Raw genomic sequence first — 17,452 nt, 5'->3', positions numbered from 1 at the left:
AATGTGTTTTCTTGTGAACATGCGGCTCTATGTTTCAGTATCCTGCCAGCAGCAGGCTGCTACTTTTCCACACAAGACACGATTTCCCATTACATAAAATTTCAAACCTCTTGATCTTCAGTGATGGGTTCACAGGACCCAGTGTAAGATTGTATACACACCCAATAAAGTTTCAAACATAGTGAGCGGCTGACTGGGAGAGTATTCATTTTTTTAAATTAAGGTATTGTCCTACATTCTCTGAACTCAGGCCAGCAACTTCATCACTGATTTGCTCTGCCTTCTTCTCAGCTGTCTGTAGTATTTGATACTGCTTGAAATCAGTCAGCTGAAATGCTTCCGCGCTGGACTGCAGCTGAGCGTCTCTGTCAGACTCATTGTCGCTCACCAGGAGTCACAGTGAAACTAATTACTTTTAATTTGACATTTTGATGACAAAGGATGGGGAATGAATTCTCAGTGCCTCAAATATTTAATTAAATTGCATTACTAGAAAGGAAGGAGACTCTGCAAGTCGATGAGTTGTGCAGTAAATGTGTGAAAAATTAATTCTCTTGGTACCTTACATTGTGTCTCACACTCTTCATGAGTTTTAGAAATATGTGTAAGTGTTGATTTATTGAAGGTATAACCATAAGCTGCAGCTGGCTTGGAGAATTGTTTCATTGAATTCCCTGAGCGGCTACATGTAGGAAATTCAAATCCAACACACGACATTTTCTCCCTCTTCTGCTGAACGTGGGAAGCTAGTTATTTTATTGTACTGTTCTTGAGGGCTCAGTCAATGAAAGTACAATGAAAGCAATTTAAGGAGGAATCTGATAAAGGTGAACTTAAAATTTACCTCTGAAACAGTCGTGCTCATATATTTTGATTTGTAATCTTTTTGGGAGACAAATTGCTACAAAATCTAACAGACTAGGTTCCACGCAGTGCTAAAAAACACAGAAATACTGGAAGAACTCAGCCAGTCTAGCCATGTCCATAGGAGTAAAACATATATTACCGATATTTCAGGCCTGAGTCTTTATAGGTGTAAGCAAAGAGCAGGAAGGCATCTGATAGAAACATGGTTGCAGGGTGGAGATAATTGGGAATTAAATATCTTAGGGTATTGGGTAATTTGGAAGGATAGACAAGAAAGTAAAGGTGGTGGAGTTGTGCTCTTAATTGAAAATGAGATTAGGGTGATACTGCGAGGCGAAAAACTAACTGGTGGGAGTTGTAGAGGTGCTGCTGGGCTTTCTTGGCTATGGAGCTGGTGTTAAGGGACCAGGTGAGATTCTACGCCAAGTTCCCTCCAAGTAACCTCAATGTCAGAGCTGCCAATGGTCAGCGGAGAGTAATTTCCTCCCCCACCCCGGGCCCTCCTGAAGTTGACAACCATCTCTTTTGTTTTATTAAAGTTCAGATACAGGTTGTTGGCTCTGCACCATTCCATAAGCGAGTGCACCTCATCTCTCTGCTAACTCATCATTCTTACTGATCAGGCCTGGCACGGTCACGTCATCAGCGAACTTGATGATGTGGTTCGAGCTGTGTTTTGCTGCACCGTCTTGGGTCAGCAGAGTGAGTCAGTTATCAGTGGACTAAGCACGCAGCCCTGAGGGGCCCCTGTGCTTAATGTGATGGTCTTGGAAAAGCTGTTTCCAATCTGGACTTCCTAAGGTCTCCCTGACAGGAAGTCAAGAATCCAATTGCAGAGGGAGGTACTGAGACCCAGCAGGCTCAACATCCCTATCAGGCATTGAGGTATGATTGTATTGAATGCAGAACTGAAGTCAATAAACAGCATTTGAACATACGTGTCCTTGTTTTCCAGGTGGGTGAAGGCTAAATGGAGGTTGGTGGCTTTGTATATAGCATGGTTGAATCTATATGTGAACTGCAGGGGATCTAATGACGAGGCAACAGGAGCTTGATGTGCTCCATGATGAGCCTCTCGAAGCACTTCATGACAGTAGAAATGAGTGCGACAGGGCAGTAGTTATTGAGGCAGGATACAGTCGACTTCTTCGGCATGGGTCAATGGAGACAGCTTTAAAACACATTGGGACCATGGTACTTCAGAGGGAGATGTTAAAGATGTTGATAAGAACATCTGCCAGCTGACCTGCAGATCCCCTCAGTATTCTTCCAGAAATGTTATCCGATCCAGCAGCTTTCTGTGGGTTGACCTTGCCTAACCCTCTCCTCACATTGCCCGCTGTAAAGTCAAAGCACCTGATCATTTGGAGGAGAGGTGGTCTTCGCAGCCACATCGTTTTTCACCTCAAAACGTGTGTAGAAGTTGTTCGTTGCATCTGGGGGGGAGGCATCATCAGCACAGGCTAGATGGTATAGTCTTGTGGTTGGTGATACCTCGGATGCCCTTCCACATGTGTCGTGTGTCCTTGCTGCATGCACATTCCAATTAGTATTCCAAAAAATATATTCCAATTAAAAGCAAGGATAGTGAGGGTGAGGAATGCCAGCTTTGGACAACTAAGGAAATAAAGGAAGGCATCAAATTAAAAAGTCACCAAGTATACGAGGGAACTGGAAGATTAGAAAAACTTTCAAAAGCAACAAAAAAAAACAAAACAAGCAATAAAGAAAAGGAAGATAGATTATGAAAGTAAAGTAGCACAAAATATAAAAGGAGTAAAGGTTTTTATAATTTTGCAATAGAAAAGAGTGCTCAAGTTATCGTACATCCCTTTGAAGAGGAGAAAGGGAATTACTATTGGGTAATGTGGAAATAGATGAGGCTTTGAACTACTAATTTTGGTCACTCTTCATGGTGGAAGAGGCATCTAATGTGTCAAAGGGAAATGTTTTGGATGCAAGGAGAGGTGAGGATCTCTGTACAGTCGCAATCACTAAATATGTGGTGCTGAGCAAACGAATGGGTCTTGCTCCTGATGGAATGCAGAGAGGTTTGTGATAATTTATTAAAATTGTCTGAACTCTGGGCAGGTCCCAGCAGATTGGAAGATTGCTAAGGTCACACAACTATTTTTTTTTAAAAGTATGTAGTGTAAGGTAAAACATCATGAGATGGGAATGTGTAAGGAGTTACCCTGTACAGGGCTGTAACAAGATGTGAATGCATCCTTGTACTTACAAGATAAGAGAGACATTGATGGATTGAGAGGCAGGAAGCTAGCAGGGAAAGGATAGCAACAGTTTTAGTCATTGGACAAGTAATGATATGATGATGTTCTAAGCACGTATCCAAGGGTATAAAAAATCACCATTTTGCTGATAACGGCAGAATGCATTCTCCGACTAACATGGTTAGTTGCAAGTGTTACAATCCGGTAATAAAGAACAAAGAACCCTGATTTCGACTCAGTCTGGTGTTTGTCTCACTCATTCATGAACAAAGCAGACCTAACAGTAGGCAAAAGGCAGATAACCAGAGGCCAGTTAGCTTGATGCCTATAGTCGTTGATGATGCTTGAAGGTGTCGATAAGGAAGAAATAGCAAGACATCTGGATAGAAATTGTTTCATCAGGCAGACACAATATGGATTAGGAACGGCAGGTCATGGTTGTCTGGAGTTCGTTATGAGGATATAATGAGCACAGTGGATAGAGAGGAGCTTGGCAAGATGCTGCATAAAAGACCTGACCAAAAGATAAGGATGCATTGAGTTAAGGATAATGTATTAGCATGGATAGGAGGTAATTCTCTTTTTGGCAATCAGTGGTATGTGGAGTGCTACAGGGATTCGTGCTGAGTCCGCAACCATTCACAATATACATTAATGATTTGGAAGAGGGGACCAACTTAGCTTGTCTAGTTTGCTGATTATGTTGAACTGAGTGCAAAAGCAAATTGAGCAGAGAAGCATATTCTGCAGAGAGATATCGATGAATTAAGTGAGTGGGCAAGGGTCTGGCAGATGGAGTACAATGATGGTAAATATGAGGTCATCCACTAGGGAAGGGAAAAAGAGAAGATCAAATTAATATTTAAATGGTCAAAGATTGCTGCATGCTGACGTGCAGAGGAGCAGGAGCACGTATGCATGAATTGCTGTTTAGTAACCCAAATGGCTGCTGTAACTTGTCGAGGTGAGTGTAAAAATGGAATGACTTCAGATAAGATCGGTGTAAAAACAGGCAAAGGGGCTGTTTTCCATGCTAATCTCTGCCTATGAGCTAAGAATCCATTTGCCTTTTCTATCCCCACCCTGAGCCACACTCATTCAGTATCTGCATCAGGCATCTCTTGATCCAGCTTAAGGCAAAATATTCTTGAGCAGCAGGCCAAGACAGTCCCAGAAGCACAAGCCTGACAATACCAATTTGCACTTGCAAGGTATTTCAGTAGAAGAGGAGAGTTATCTTGTGCCCTGCTGCCCTGACTCTGGAATATTGTGTCAATGTCTGTTTGTCCTCCTAGAAGAAGGATATATTTGCATAAGCAACGCTTCATCACATTTGTTCTTTGGATTATCAGGTTTTCAAGTGAGTCATTAAGCAGGCTGTGCCAATACTGTTGAGTTATGAAGAATGAAAGGCAATCTCATTTCGACATGCAGCCTGTATGAGGTACAATCAACAAAGCTGGAAATTGTCCAAGAAAATTGAGCTAAGATTTTTAAAAATTATATTGAGTGACAGAATAGGCTGGAATGAATGACTCTGATTAATTTGTTATTACTCTTTAAGAGCTTTCAAAATTGTATTAGACTAAATGTTCCTCACCTGAGCTTTTAAGATTCTCTATGAGGCATGACCCAAGCAGGACTAAACGGAAACAGGTGTTGCTGTGAGTGTTGAATGCTAAATGAGTGAAGTAAAATGGATCCATTTGTGCACATTAAACAAACTTGTTCATTTTGACGTGGTATGAACATCAAATGGGTGATTTGTATGCAGGTAGCCAATGGATGTCCATGCCAGAATAACAACGAGATTTTTACAGATCTTGTACATCATCACTGATATTGTGATTCTTGTTGACTCAATTGCCCATTAATGAGTGGAAGTCAGTCCACTTTCCCAGGAGGAGGATTCTATTGACGATGAGAGCTGATGTGATGGGATGTCGTTTACTGACCTGATTCTTTGCAAGCATGTTGCATGAATAAGATGGTCATTGCTTGGCCACTACTTTACATCTCCAGCAAAATAATTGAAATAAGATTATGTAGCAAATGGCTGACAGACACGCTGCAACCGTGTCTGCCTGTCCCGCATCGGACTTGTCAGCCACAAACGAGCCTGCAGCTGACGTGGACATTTACCCCCTCCATAAATCTTCGTCCGCGAAGCCAAGCCAAAGAAAAAAAGATTGGTAATGTAGTTTGTTAATTTGCCAGAAAATATCTAGCAGGGTGAGATGGGCTCTTTTGTGTACAGACAAACAGGTTATCTCTAACTTTAAATACAACAATTAAAGAGCACAATTTACAGTGTTTACAATAAGAAAGATAATTTATCACCAAGCAAGGGCAGCATGAGAGCACTGTTGTGGGGTTCATTCAGGATCATACTGGCTGTAGGGAAGAAACCAACTTCAAGGTCTTTCCCTATCCCTGTCTCCTTTCCTCCAGCTCCCCACCCCCTTTCCTCTCCATCCTATCATTTCTCACATTTTTTTCTGCCCTCCCACCTAACATCCATCTCTTGCCTGTTGGCCTGCGCTCTTCCCCTTGCCCTCCTCTTCTCTCCCCCCCCCCCTCATCTTTTATTCAGAATGCCTGTTTGCTTTTTCCTCATACTTTGAAAGGCTCAGGCCTGAAACGTTGGTTACATATCTTGGATGCTGTGTGATCTGCCGAGTTTCTGAAACACTTTTGTGTATTATACTGTAATTGCAGCATATGCACACTTTCATGTTTAATTCCATTAAGTTTCTTGATGCATCCTTTTGCATCCTTAACCCTTCTTTGTAATGGGTGGATAGAGAACTGTGTCCAGGTTGTTATGGGTTCTTCGATACATTTGCTGTCTCTCCTAGGCAATGGGGTGGTTAAGGGTAACTAAACACCAATTCATGCATAAGTGCTCCTACTCCTCTGCACGTCAGCATGCAGCAATCTTTGACCATTTAAATATTAATCTGATCTTCTCTTTTTTCTTCCCTAGTGGATGACCTCACATTTACCATCATTGTACTCCATCTGGCAGACCCTTGCCCACTCACTTAATTCATCGATATCTCTCTGCAGAATATGCTTCTCTACTCAATTTGCTTTTGCATTCAGTTCAACATAATCAGCAAACTAGACAAGCTAAGTTGGTCCCCTCTTCCAAATCATTAATGTATATTGTGAATGGTTGCGGACTCAGCACGAATCCCTGTAGCACTCCACATACCACTGATTGCCAAAAAGAGAAATACCTCCTATCCATGCTAATACATTACCCTTAACTCAATGCAAAGCGGTTAGCGCAACAGCTTTACGGCGCCAGCGATTAGGACCGGGGTTTATATCCAACACTCTCTGTAAGGAGTCTACGTTCTCCCTGTATCTGCGTGGGTTTTCCCCAGGGGCTCCGGTTTCCTCCCACCATTTGAAACGCACCAGTGGCGTAGATTAATTGGGTGTAAATTGGGCAGCAAAAATTTAAATAGAAGGGAGGAAAGTTTTTGTAATGTTCTGAGATGCATTCTCTACCTCCTTAGCTTTTTCTCACCTTAAGCAGTGCAACTCCTGGTACCATGCTGTGATGCATCCAGAAAGTATGCTTCTGATGGTGCACCTCTAGAAGTTGGACATGCCGAACTCTCTCAGTCTTCTCAGAAAGTAGAGGCTTTGATGCATTTTCTTGCCTGTCGCATTGATGTGTTTGTCCCAGGTCAAGTCATGAAGGATATTCATTCCTAAGAACTTAAAGCTATCTGCTCTTCAGCGCCTTTGATGGGGATGGGAGTGTGCACTCTACTCCATCCCCTGAAATCAACAATCATCTTGCTGGCATTGAGAGAGGTTGTTATCTTAGCACCATGCCCCTCAACATTCAATCATCCTCACTTCCGAAAATATCATCCTCAATTTTGACATGCCTCTGGCACAAATAATTATTTGTTATAAATGGCTGTTATACGAGTTCTATGATTGCCCAGCCTAACTGCACTCTAGCATGAAATAACTTCAGATGGATGACGGCAGGGTACATTTCCAGACTCTACTTGACCTTTGGAAAATGCTTTGCAAAGTCATGTAAAAGTAGTGAGATAATAAATGAATGGAACATGGGGAAAGGTGCTCAAGTGAGTCACTAAAAGTAAATTGAAAATGAAATTATTGAGAACCTAGTGAGGCAATAATGAGAAAAGATGTAAAACATGGATTGTAAACAAAATTGATTGTAATCTAATATGACAATGATGACCCATGTCATTGCATGGATGAAGGGCTTTCTATATTCAGAGTACCTATGAAGGTATGTATAACAAGACCATAAGATGTAGGGGCCGAATTAGACCATTTATCCATTGAGCCTCTTCTGCCATTCGAATCACGAATGATGTATTTTTCCACTCAATCCCATTCTCATGCCTTCTCCCATAACACCCTTACTAATCTGGGCAGCAAGGTTGGCATAGCAGTTAGCGCAAGGCTGTTACAGCGTCAGTGATCAGGACTGGCATTTGAATCCCACGCTGTCTGTATGGAGTTTGTACATTTTCCCCATGTCTGTGTGGGTTTTCTATGGGGGCTCCCAGATTCCTCCCACCATTCAGAACGTACTGGGGGGGGGGTGTAGGTCAATCAGGTGTAATAGGGCGGCGTGGGCCGAAAGGGCCAGTTACCGTGTTGTATGTCTAAATTTTTAAAAAATAATTAAATTAATCAAGGACCTCTGCTTTAAATATGTCCAATCACTTGGCCTCCACAGCTGTATGTGGCAACAAATTTAACAGATTCATCACTGTCCAGTAAAATAAATTTCTCCTAGTCTCTGTTCTAAAGAGTCTTCATTTTATTCCAAAAGCTGGGCCCTCTCATCCAAGACTCTCCCACTACTGGAAACATCTCCACATCCACTCTATTTATCCATTTCAATATTTGGTGTGTTTCACCAATGCACAATGCACCCCACTCCCACATCTCCCCGCCCCCACCCCCCACTCCTGCCTCATCCTTCTGAGCTCCAGCAAGTATAGCAAGAGGAATTCATGTCTAAAATGATGTGGTGTGGAGTTCTATTGGAATACTTTTCATTTTCTCCTTTTTTTCCTTTCTACCAGTCCTCAAGCTCCTCCACCACCTGAACAGTCCTGGGATGAACAGCACACCAGTGTCACCCATCTTGGTGTCAAAGATTTTAAGGAATTCGTAAAGAGAAAGAAACAAGCCTTGGTCATGTTTTATGCCCCGTGTAAGTTTTTCTTTTGTATAACCTTATTAGATTATTAAAATAATTTTCTCTGCCACTAGACGTCTGAAGAAAGAGACAAGAAGTGATCAGTGGCACAGGTTGAACGCATTCTTTTATTTATTTGTGGTAGATGGGAGTATCTGCCCATCCTTGATAATGAATCACTTTCCTGAACCTTTGCTGTCTTTGTCATAAAGGTGCCATTGGGTTGGAAGTTTCAAGATTTAGACACAGAGACAACAAAGAAATAATGATAATAATTAAGAATGATGTTGGTCATCAGGATGTGATCTTGCAGCTAAAGACGCAATTGTACTGCTTGGCAGTGGAGGTTGTTGATTTGGGAGTTATCTTGAAGACTAAAGGTGTGCATTTTGTGATTAGGACAGATGGCATCCACAGTTTGGTGGTGGAAGAGTGGATATTTAGAGTGGCAAATGGGATGAAAATCAAGCAAGCTCCCGTATCCTGATTGGTGATAAAATTAAGAATATTGAGTGACAATCATAGCCATCTTCCTTTGTATGAAGTAGGACTTCCAACCACTGGAGTGTTTGGATGTACGTTGACCACAATTTTACCAAGTCTCTTTGATAACACATTCAGTTAAACAATGCTTTGATGTCAAAGGCAGGGACTCTCACCTTACCACTGCAATTCAGTTAATTTAGGCCCAGGCAGTGATGAGGTTTGGAGTGGATTGGCTCTACAGGAAGTCGAGGCCATTTTACAGAGAATACCCAGTTAATTTGCATGTGAATGACTCATCTTTAGGGGTTTTTATGCATAAAACCTGTTCACCTTTTTTTTAAAAAAGGCAAATTTACCTTTTATGCAGAGGATGGAAAAGGTAGATTGCGCAGTCCTTTTATGTAGTCGAGAGCAGCGCATTAGCTTCCCAGGGAAAAAGGGGGCATAATGTATAGCACAGCGGGAGCCACCCTACGACCGCCCCATTGCATGACAGCCCCACCACCCTCTCTCCTCCATTCCCCTCCCTCTCTCCTCCATTCCCCACACCCCCTCCCATTCCCACGCCCTCTCTCCCATTCCCATACCCTCTCTCTCTTTCATTCCCTTGCCCTTGCCCATTCCCCACGCCCTCTCTCTTCCATTTTTCCCCCTTCCTCTTGCCCCATCTCCCCCTTTCAGCCCCACATCAATCCCACCACCCCGCTGCCTGACAGCCCTGTCAAGAGTCAGGCAGCGTGAGGAAGTGGGATGGGAGGGAGCGGGGCCAGTTGAGCGAGCACAGCCTGAAAACTCCACAGTTGCTCTGCAGGGTCGGGGCTTTCAGCACGACATCAATCATTTTACCTTCCTGTTTGGAGCCACTTTCAGCAGCAATCCTTTTATACAGGAGGTGGAGTGACATCGCTCCACCTCTGACACTACCATCCTTTGCGGAGGGAACCTGGATTGCATTGGACTTGCCTGTCCATTTTTGGATCTTTAATGCAGGTAAGTGGAGCTTCTTAAAGGCAGAGGAAGCCTGTCTTTGCAAATCGCTAATTTTAACTCTAAACGGCCTTTTAAAGGCAGCCTGAAAGTCCCATCGAAAGTGGGACATTCACACTGAACCAAGAAATGCTGGGTCAATGCAACCTTTTACATAAGCAAATCGGCATCACAAACAAAAGGAGGCAGGATCTGTAGCATTATAGCGCCGACATCCTGTGTGATGTATAACGAACAGGATCTTGTTGCTGCCAGATCAAGTTTGAATCTCCCACTGATAAATCGCAAGCATTCAACGTCATCAATGCATCACAGCCTCAACTGTCCTGGACCCGACAAGCCTGGTAACCCTTTTAGACAGAAGCCATTGCAAAACGCATCGGCTCTGATACTACCTACCTTAGTAGAATCGGACATGGGATGAAAATGACCCCCCCCCCCCACCATCCCACCTTCATTGTGTTTGTAAAGGTAGGTGAAGGTAAGTTAATAAGCAGCTAATTCCTGTCTTTTAATGTCTATGTAAAAGAGGCTTTTAAAACTGGTATTGGTTCATTGGTGCCACTTTAACAGTATGTCATTGAGAGCTTCCTTCACTTTTCTCAGCATTTTCTTCTGTGCTTTTCATTGAACCAAGATTAATCCCTTGGGTTGATAATGATGGTGGAGAGAGGGATGTGCTTTGCCATGTGCTTAGAGATTGTGGTTATACAATTACCAGTCATGAATCTTTTCTGCACCCACTTCAGTTTAATGACACCCAGCTATAGGAAAGGTAACTGAGCTGGAAAGGATGTAGAAAAAGATTCACAAAGAATGTTATAGGTCTGTTAGGGCTGAATTATAAAGGTAGACTGGGACTTTTCTCCTTGGAGTGTAGGGGACCACAGAGCAGTATAAAATCACGAGGCTAATTGGGACTTGTGAGTCCAACAGACGATCAAGATGGCAAATAGAACATTGGCCTTTATTGCTAGAGGGATTGAATTTAAGAGCAAAGAGGTTGCAACTGTTCAGGGAATTGGTGAGGGAGCACTGCATTGAATTCTGGTCTTATTACTTGAGAAAATGCATATGTGTATTGGCTTTGGAGGTGGTGCAGAAGAGGTTCACCAGTTTGGTTAGCCTGTGAGAACAATGAGTCACTTAGGGCTATACTGACTGGAATTCAGAAAAATGAGAGTGGATCTTCTTGAAACAAAATTATGAAAGGGATTGAAAAGATAAAGACAGGAAAGTTGTTTCCACTAGTAGGTGAGGTGACAACTAGGAGATTGAGCCTCAAGATTGGGGTGGGTGGAGGATCTTCATTTCCCCAGACAGTACAAAACCTGTGGAATTCTCTGTCCAAGGAAGCAGTGGAAACTGTCTCATTAAATATATTTATGACACAGATTCTTGCATAGTTGGGGAAGTAAGGTTTATGTGAACAAGCAGGTTGGTGGAGCCGAGTTCACAGCCAGATCAGCCATGACCTTATTGAATAGCAAAGCAGGCTCAATGTGCCAGATGGCCAACTTCTCCTTTTGTGAATGAAATGTTTAGAGGGATATGGGCCAAACGCAGGCAAATGGGACCAGCTTGTTTAGCATGGACATGTTTGGCACATGGGCCTTTTTCCTACTGTGAAACTCTATTATTGCTGCTTCTAATGGTCCACATTGCCTAGTGGATGCCGAGCTTGAGCTGCCAGATCCATGAGTTTATCTCATTTGTAAAACCACACAATACAAGCAAGAGGGTATTTTGTGTGAAGATGGAGCATTACACCATGTCTTCATTGTGCTGCAATATGCTTGTCAAATTAAAAAAAAATATTTTGTGGATCTGCCCTGCCAGTAGATCAAAACATAACCAGGGCTTGTGATGGAAGATGATTGATTAATTGTGAGACCAGAGTACTCTGGATACAGTTATGTCGAGCTGTTGACTAACTTGTTCAACACCTCTCCCAATTTATAGACCTGTTCCAAATATTTGTAAGGGTCAACTTCTCAAAGCAAATTTTCTGTGTCTAAATTCATGTTTAGGTTAGTTTCAGGTGGTCCACATAGTTTTTTATTCCTTCTCTTGTTCAAAGTAGCAAAAAAACTAAGCAGTTACTGAGGCAACTTCAGAGGGCATTTGAGACAAGTGGGACAGATCTAGTTTGTAGGCCAGAATAGGGAAGGATGTCCAATTCTTTCTCATGAAGGATATTAGGGAACTTCATGGTAATTTACATGGCTATGCTTTCTAAGACAAATAGTTTTTTTTTTGCAAACAAAATCCAGATTAATGGAATTTTAATTCCTCAGCCATCATGGTGGGATTTGAACTCGTCTATTGATTGTAAGTTCAGATGACTGGGCTATGATTTTTTAACCTCTATACCTGAAAGTTACTATTAAACAGTGCTACAGTGCTCTCAGCAAAGATGCCATTGATGCTTGTGAGTAAATTAAAAATAAAATTATGTTGGGGCAAGGCTTGTCACTTGTAATCACTGTACAGATCATTTTGCCCAAAATCCTGGTTTCTGCGTCTACATGGAAATAGCATGGATAAAGGAGGGTGGTATTGAAGAGCCTGGCATCACGGTCTGAAATGTCTTAGTCACAAGGAGCTAGGTTTAATTCTGCTTCAGTTTAAGGTGGTGCAACCAGTAAAATTAGTGTGCCTCATAATTGCTTGTTTGAAAGCACAAATCATGGTTTAAACATACTCCACGTTTTCTTTTGTATTTTCTTAAATTTAAATAAAAATTTTCCCCCAAAAAATTGAAGAAAAATAAACAGGTGAACTTTGATAGTTTATTAATAAAACATTTTTTCATATAAAATACAAAATGTTTTCTTATATGTCTGTAATTTCTGCATGGTTGCTTGTTGCTGCTGTGTATCTGTGGCACTTACGCACAAAAAAAAAGTTTTCAAAAAGTCCAGATTCTTGGGTGGTCTGGATTTCTGGCATCTGGATTTTTTGGACTTTTAGTGTTTCAATAAAAGTAGTTTTATCAGTGTTAAGGCATCATTTACCAATGAGAGGTCCTTTCAAGAGCCTGATAACAGCAGGAAAGAGTCTTTTGGACCTGGGAATTTGTATTTTCAAGCTTGTGTATCTTCTGTCCAAGAAAAGGAGGGAAAAGAGAGGATGATGAAACTGGCATTGTGGACCCTTTTTTTATGCTGGCAACTTTCCTAAAGCATTGGGAGGTTTTAATGGAGTTGATGGATGGGAGGCCGGTTTGCATGAAGGCCTGAGCAGTGTTCACAACTGCAGTCTCTTGCAATCTTGAGCAGAGCAGTTCCTGAATCAATCTTTAATATATCCATATTTTCTATGGTGCATCTGTTTTTTCAAAAAAATTGGAAAGAAATCCTAGGAACATGCAAATTTCCTGAGACATCAAATGAGAAAGTAGTTAACGGTCCATTTTCTTGGGGAGAGAGTTGACAAGGTTGGACTAGGACTTGAAGCTCTCCGCCAATTCCACCTCTGAAGCAATGAGATTCTTCTGAAGTCGATGACTATCTCCTTCATTTAGTTGAAATTGAAGGAGAGATGGTTGTTCTGATTCTATGCTACCAGACTGTCTACCTCCTTTAATCCATCTCATCATTCGTTGAGGTCTGGCTGACAACAAAGGTGCAGATTGGAGCAATGTTAGTGGATGCATGCTTGTGCTTTTGGTTTCCCAAGAACAGTTCAGTCAAGAATGTGCTTAACAAACTCAAAAAGAGTTCTCCCCAACCAAAGCACATATCTTTTATTCCTGCATGAATTGTTCCCTGCATTTCTTATCTGCCAGTACCCATCCTTGCTGAGTTGGCTTAGAAACAGTGAAAAATGTTTGGGTTTGTTTTTTTGGCATTGTCACTTAAATGGGTGGGGACAGATTGATGAACACCTTTCAAAATAGAATTGGATGAGGAAAGGACACACGGGTTAAATTGACACATTATAAAGGGAAATTCCTTTGAGGAGGAGAATTGTTGTCGAGATATTGCAGCCATTGTACAGTGGAAAAGAGTTTTGTTTTCACTGGGGTTAATGGATCAGCATATTTTAAAAGAGAAGCCAGAGGAAGAGACTGGTACAAGAGAATCATAAATGGACTCTTGGTTGCTGCATTATGAGTTTCAAAATTCTTATTTCAAAACTAGTGTCCAAAGGAAGTAAAATTTTGAGAAGCTCCAAGCTTGTCTCATGATGGCTGTTGATTGACAAGGAAGTAAGAGTGAGTTGCAAGAATTACCTCTACATTGAGCTCTCTGGAAGAAGTAATTTCAGTTTCAAACTGCTAAACACTTGTGGACTATGAAAGCATTGCATTTGAGGCAGAATAGGGATGACACCGAAATAATTAGAGATTGAACAGTTGGGTTCTGCTTCTCCAAAGTAACTTGTTTCAAATCCTTACTGAGAACAAATTAAGAGGTATTTTAGTGCACAAGTGTATGAGGCTTTGCCGTTGAAGTTGAATGAGGTAGAAGAAAAGATGTAAGTGTGCCTTGTGACAGATAATGTTATATTTTATATTGTATATAGATATGTTTTTGGAAGTTAAATTGTGAGGTTTCTTTATAGTGTAGGTCACAAGCAAATACAAACACTTCAAAACAGATCCCATTTAAAATGCCAGAGCTCTGCTCAAGCCAGACAAGTCCAGGCTCTGGGTGCCTTTGCAAAAAACTTTTAAGAATGCCCATAGAGACTTCACAAATAGGCATTAATTGGAAATGCTGTGGAGTAATGGATTATTGTTTTGGAAAGCAACAGATAAACCAACTCGGAAGATTAGGTTCAGTTCCTCAGTCTGTCTGAATGCACCTTGCTGTTCTAGGAAGGTCAGGTGGTCTTGTAAGGAGAGAGAATAAAACAGGTATTTTTCTCTGAGAGAAAAAGAGAGAGAGATAATTCAGTTCTACATTTCTACAGTTCAGCAGCAACAGCTGGAACTGGAACATGACAAGCTGGAAAGCTTGTGAAAAAGCCCCATTTTGAAGATGGGTTGTGAGTTCTTAGTTCAGCCTGTTCAAAGCCCTTGTGGTCCATACAAAAGGAGATGGCTGGGTGCATAATGTTTCACTTGAAATAAGGGAAACAGAAAAGGAACTCTGTTATGACCTGAAAGAAAGAGGTTATCATCTGGAAAACCCTGATGGGGCAAGTTTCTTCAGCAAGATACTGAAGTCGCTGATCAGAAGGAATCAGCTTGTGTCTAACGAGCAGCAAATCTCTCTCTGAAAACCAACAAGAACCTTCCTGAGTGGTAACCATTTACTTTTCAAGCACCAAAGCCTGGTGAGATTCATAAATGTTAAATTCTGTGCACAGTATAAGAATTGCTTGATACCAGTGAACTTAGAGGAGTAGAAGTGAGATTGGACTGTGAATCAAAGAACTTTTCTGAACTTACACATACATTACATACACATGTGCTAAGAATTAGAAGGGGGTTAAGTAAGTTAATAATAATAAGTTAAAGTTTGATACTGTTTTCATGTTTAAAGATAATTAAAAGTAACTTTTGTTTAAGTAACCATTTGTCTTGGTGAATTTTTTTTATAAAGTAGGGATCAAAGCAGTGGGATGAATCAATAAAAGCAAACTGTGAATGCTGCTGGATTTTGGGGTTCTCTGGACCCACAACATTCTGAAATAGCTGAGTTGATGCTGGGCCTCAGGTATGAGTTCAGTGGAGTTGTTTGGGTTGTTTTAACAAAGAGCCAGTATTGGCTGAAGCAGTCAAAGAGTTGCCTTCTATATGGTATATTTTATAGTTTTGTGACATTGGGTGTTATGAAATGTGGATGTTATGTACATTATATGTAGCAAAGCCTCATGTCGGTCCCTATACTGATCTCACTGCACTGCTCTCTCCTCACAATCCTGTGTCAGTCCCCACACTGATCCCACTGTCCCGTGCTCTCCCCACAGCCTTGTGTTGGTCCCCACACTGATCCCTACATACAAAAAAATTTACTGGTACACTACGATATCCCATTTAGCTTTGCTAAGTATAATGCCCACATTTCATAACACCCAATTTCAGAGAAAGTATCATGGACATTTAGCGATGCATACCTTTACTCAGAAGATTGAGTACGATCAGGGAAAGAAATAAAGCTTAGCACTTCATATCATTCAGGACCCATAATAAACTGTAACCTCAATCCATTTTTTCTTTCACAGAAGCTGTTTCAACCAAGTATTTCCATTTTTTTTGTTTTTTTCTGCTAACAATGTGTACTGGTGAAAAGTCTTTTGTTTTTGACAGATCAACGGATAATAAAAATGGAAGTCCCCTTTGGATAAAACAATTCTCAAAAAAGGACAACTGAAAACCTTCTCAGTCAGATGTTAAGAGCACATCTTCAGCATTATATGTTCCCATTCAATTTTTTTTTAAAAACATTCACAGTTTGCTTTTATTGATTCATCCCACTGCTTTGATCCCTACTTTATAAAAAAATTCAAACCCAAATAGTGTCACATGGTAAGAAATTGCTGAATACATAACACTGTGGTCTTCTAGAATCCATTTCCATTTTACAGTCCAACATAAACCATCAGAAATATCATCAATCAGATTCTTTTTCTCAGGCAATTATTACAGTTATTCTTAAGAAAAAGAGACCCTTTGAAAACAGGATCTTATAGACCTATCTCTTTGTTAAATGTTGATAATAAGATTGTAACGAAGGTTCTTGCTAATAGATTGGCAAAATATTTACCATCTTTGATTCATGTAGGTCAAGCTGGATTCATTAAAAACCGTTATTCTGCAGATAATATTGCAAAATTGATTAGTTTGATTCATATTTCTCGGAAGGAATCCAACTTACCAATGATCTTATCAATAGATGCTGAAAAGGCATTTGATAGAGTAGAATGGAGTTTTTTTTAATTTAAAGTATTGGAAAAATTTAACTTTGGACCAATATTTATTAGTTAGATTAAGACTTTATAAAAATTCCTTCTGCTAGAGTTATGCTGAATTGACAGATATTGTTGCCATTTATATTAGAAAGATCCACTAGACAAGGTTGTCCTTTGTCACTGGCACTTTTTGCACTAGCTATTGAACCTTTGGCTCAATTGATGGCAAGATAGTAATATTAAAGTGAAATCTGAGGAGTTTAAAATAAATTTGTGTGTGGATAATGTTTTGATTTATTTAACAGAACCTCAGGAATCCTTAAGATGTTTATATGACAGATTGGAACAGTATGGGGAAATATCTGCTTATAAAATTAATAGGGGAAAAAAGTGTAATTATGCCATTGATTGATGCCAATTATACTTCTTGTAAAAATATTGTTGAATTTAAGTGATCAGATCAAATTAAAAATGTAGTTATTAAAATAGATAAAAATTTTGATCATTTATATGAATTAAATTATTTACCTTTATTTCAAAACTTAAAAATGATTTGAATCAATGGAAAGATTTGCTGATAACATTAATAGGTAGAGTTAACTGTATTAAGATGAATATTTTTTCCTAGATTACAATACCTTTTTCCGTCTATTCCTTGTAAAATTCCTCCAAAATCTTTTAGAGATTTGAATTCTATAGTAAGGAAGTTTTTATGGAAAGATAAAATGGCAAGAGTGTCTTTACAAAAATTACATTGGAAATATGAATTAGGAGGTTTACAACTTACAAATTTTCAAAACTACTA

The 17,452-nt window shown here is 40.4% G+C and overlaps 1 protein-coding gene across 1 annotated transcript in view; it reads left to right on the top strand.

The window, feature by feature from the left end:
- The window catches only part of pdia5 (protein disulfide isomerase family A, member 5), a 151,739-nt gene that overhangs the window by 89,690 nt on the left and 44,597 nt on the right, over positions 1–17,452 (top strand). The window contains exon 14 of the mRNA XM_069934790.1: positions 8,195–8,325. Within this exon, the coding sequence (XP_069790891.1) occupies positions 8,195–8,325 (131 nt within the window). The remainder of the gene's footprint in view (positions 1–8,194; positions 8,326–17,452) is intronic.

The sequence above is a fragment of the Narcine bancroftii genome, chromosome 4 (assembly GCF_036971445.1).
Source record: "Narcine bancroftii isolate sNarBan1 chromosome 4, sNarBan1.hap1, whole genome shotgun sequence".
Classification (NCBI taxonomy): Eukaryota; Metazoa; Chordata; class Chondrichthyes; order Torpediniformes; family Narcinidae; genus Narcine; species Narcine bancroftii.
The sequence above is the reverse complement of the archived record's forward strand: the minus strand, read 5'-3'. Positions and strand labels throughout refer to the sequence as shown.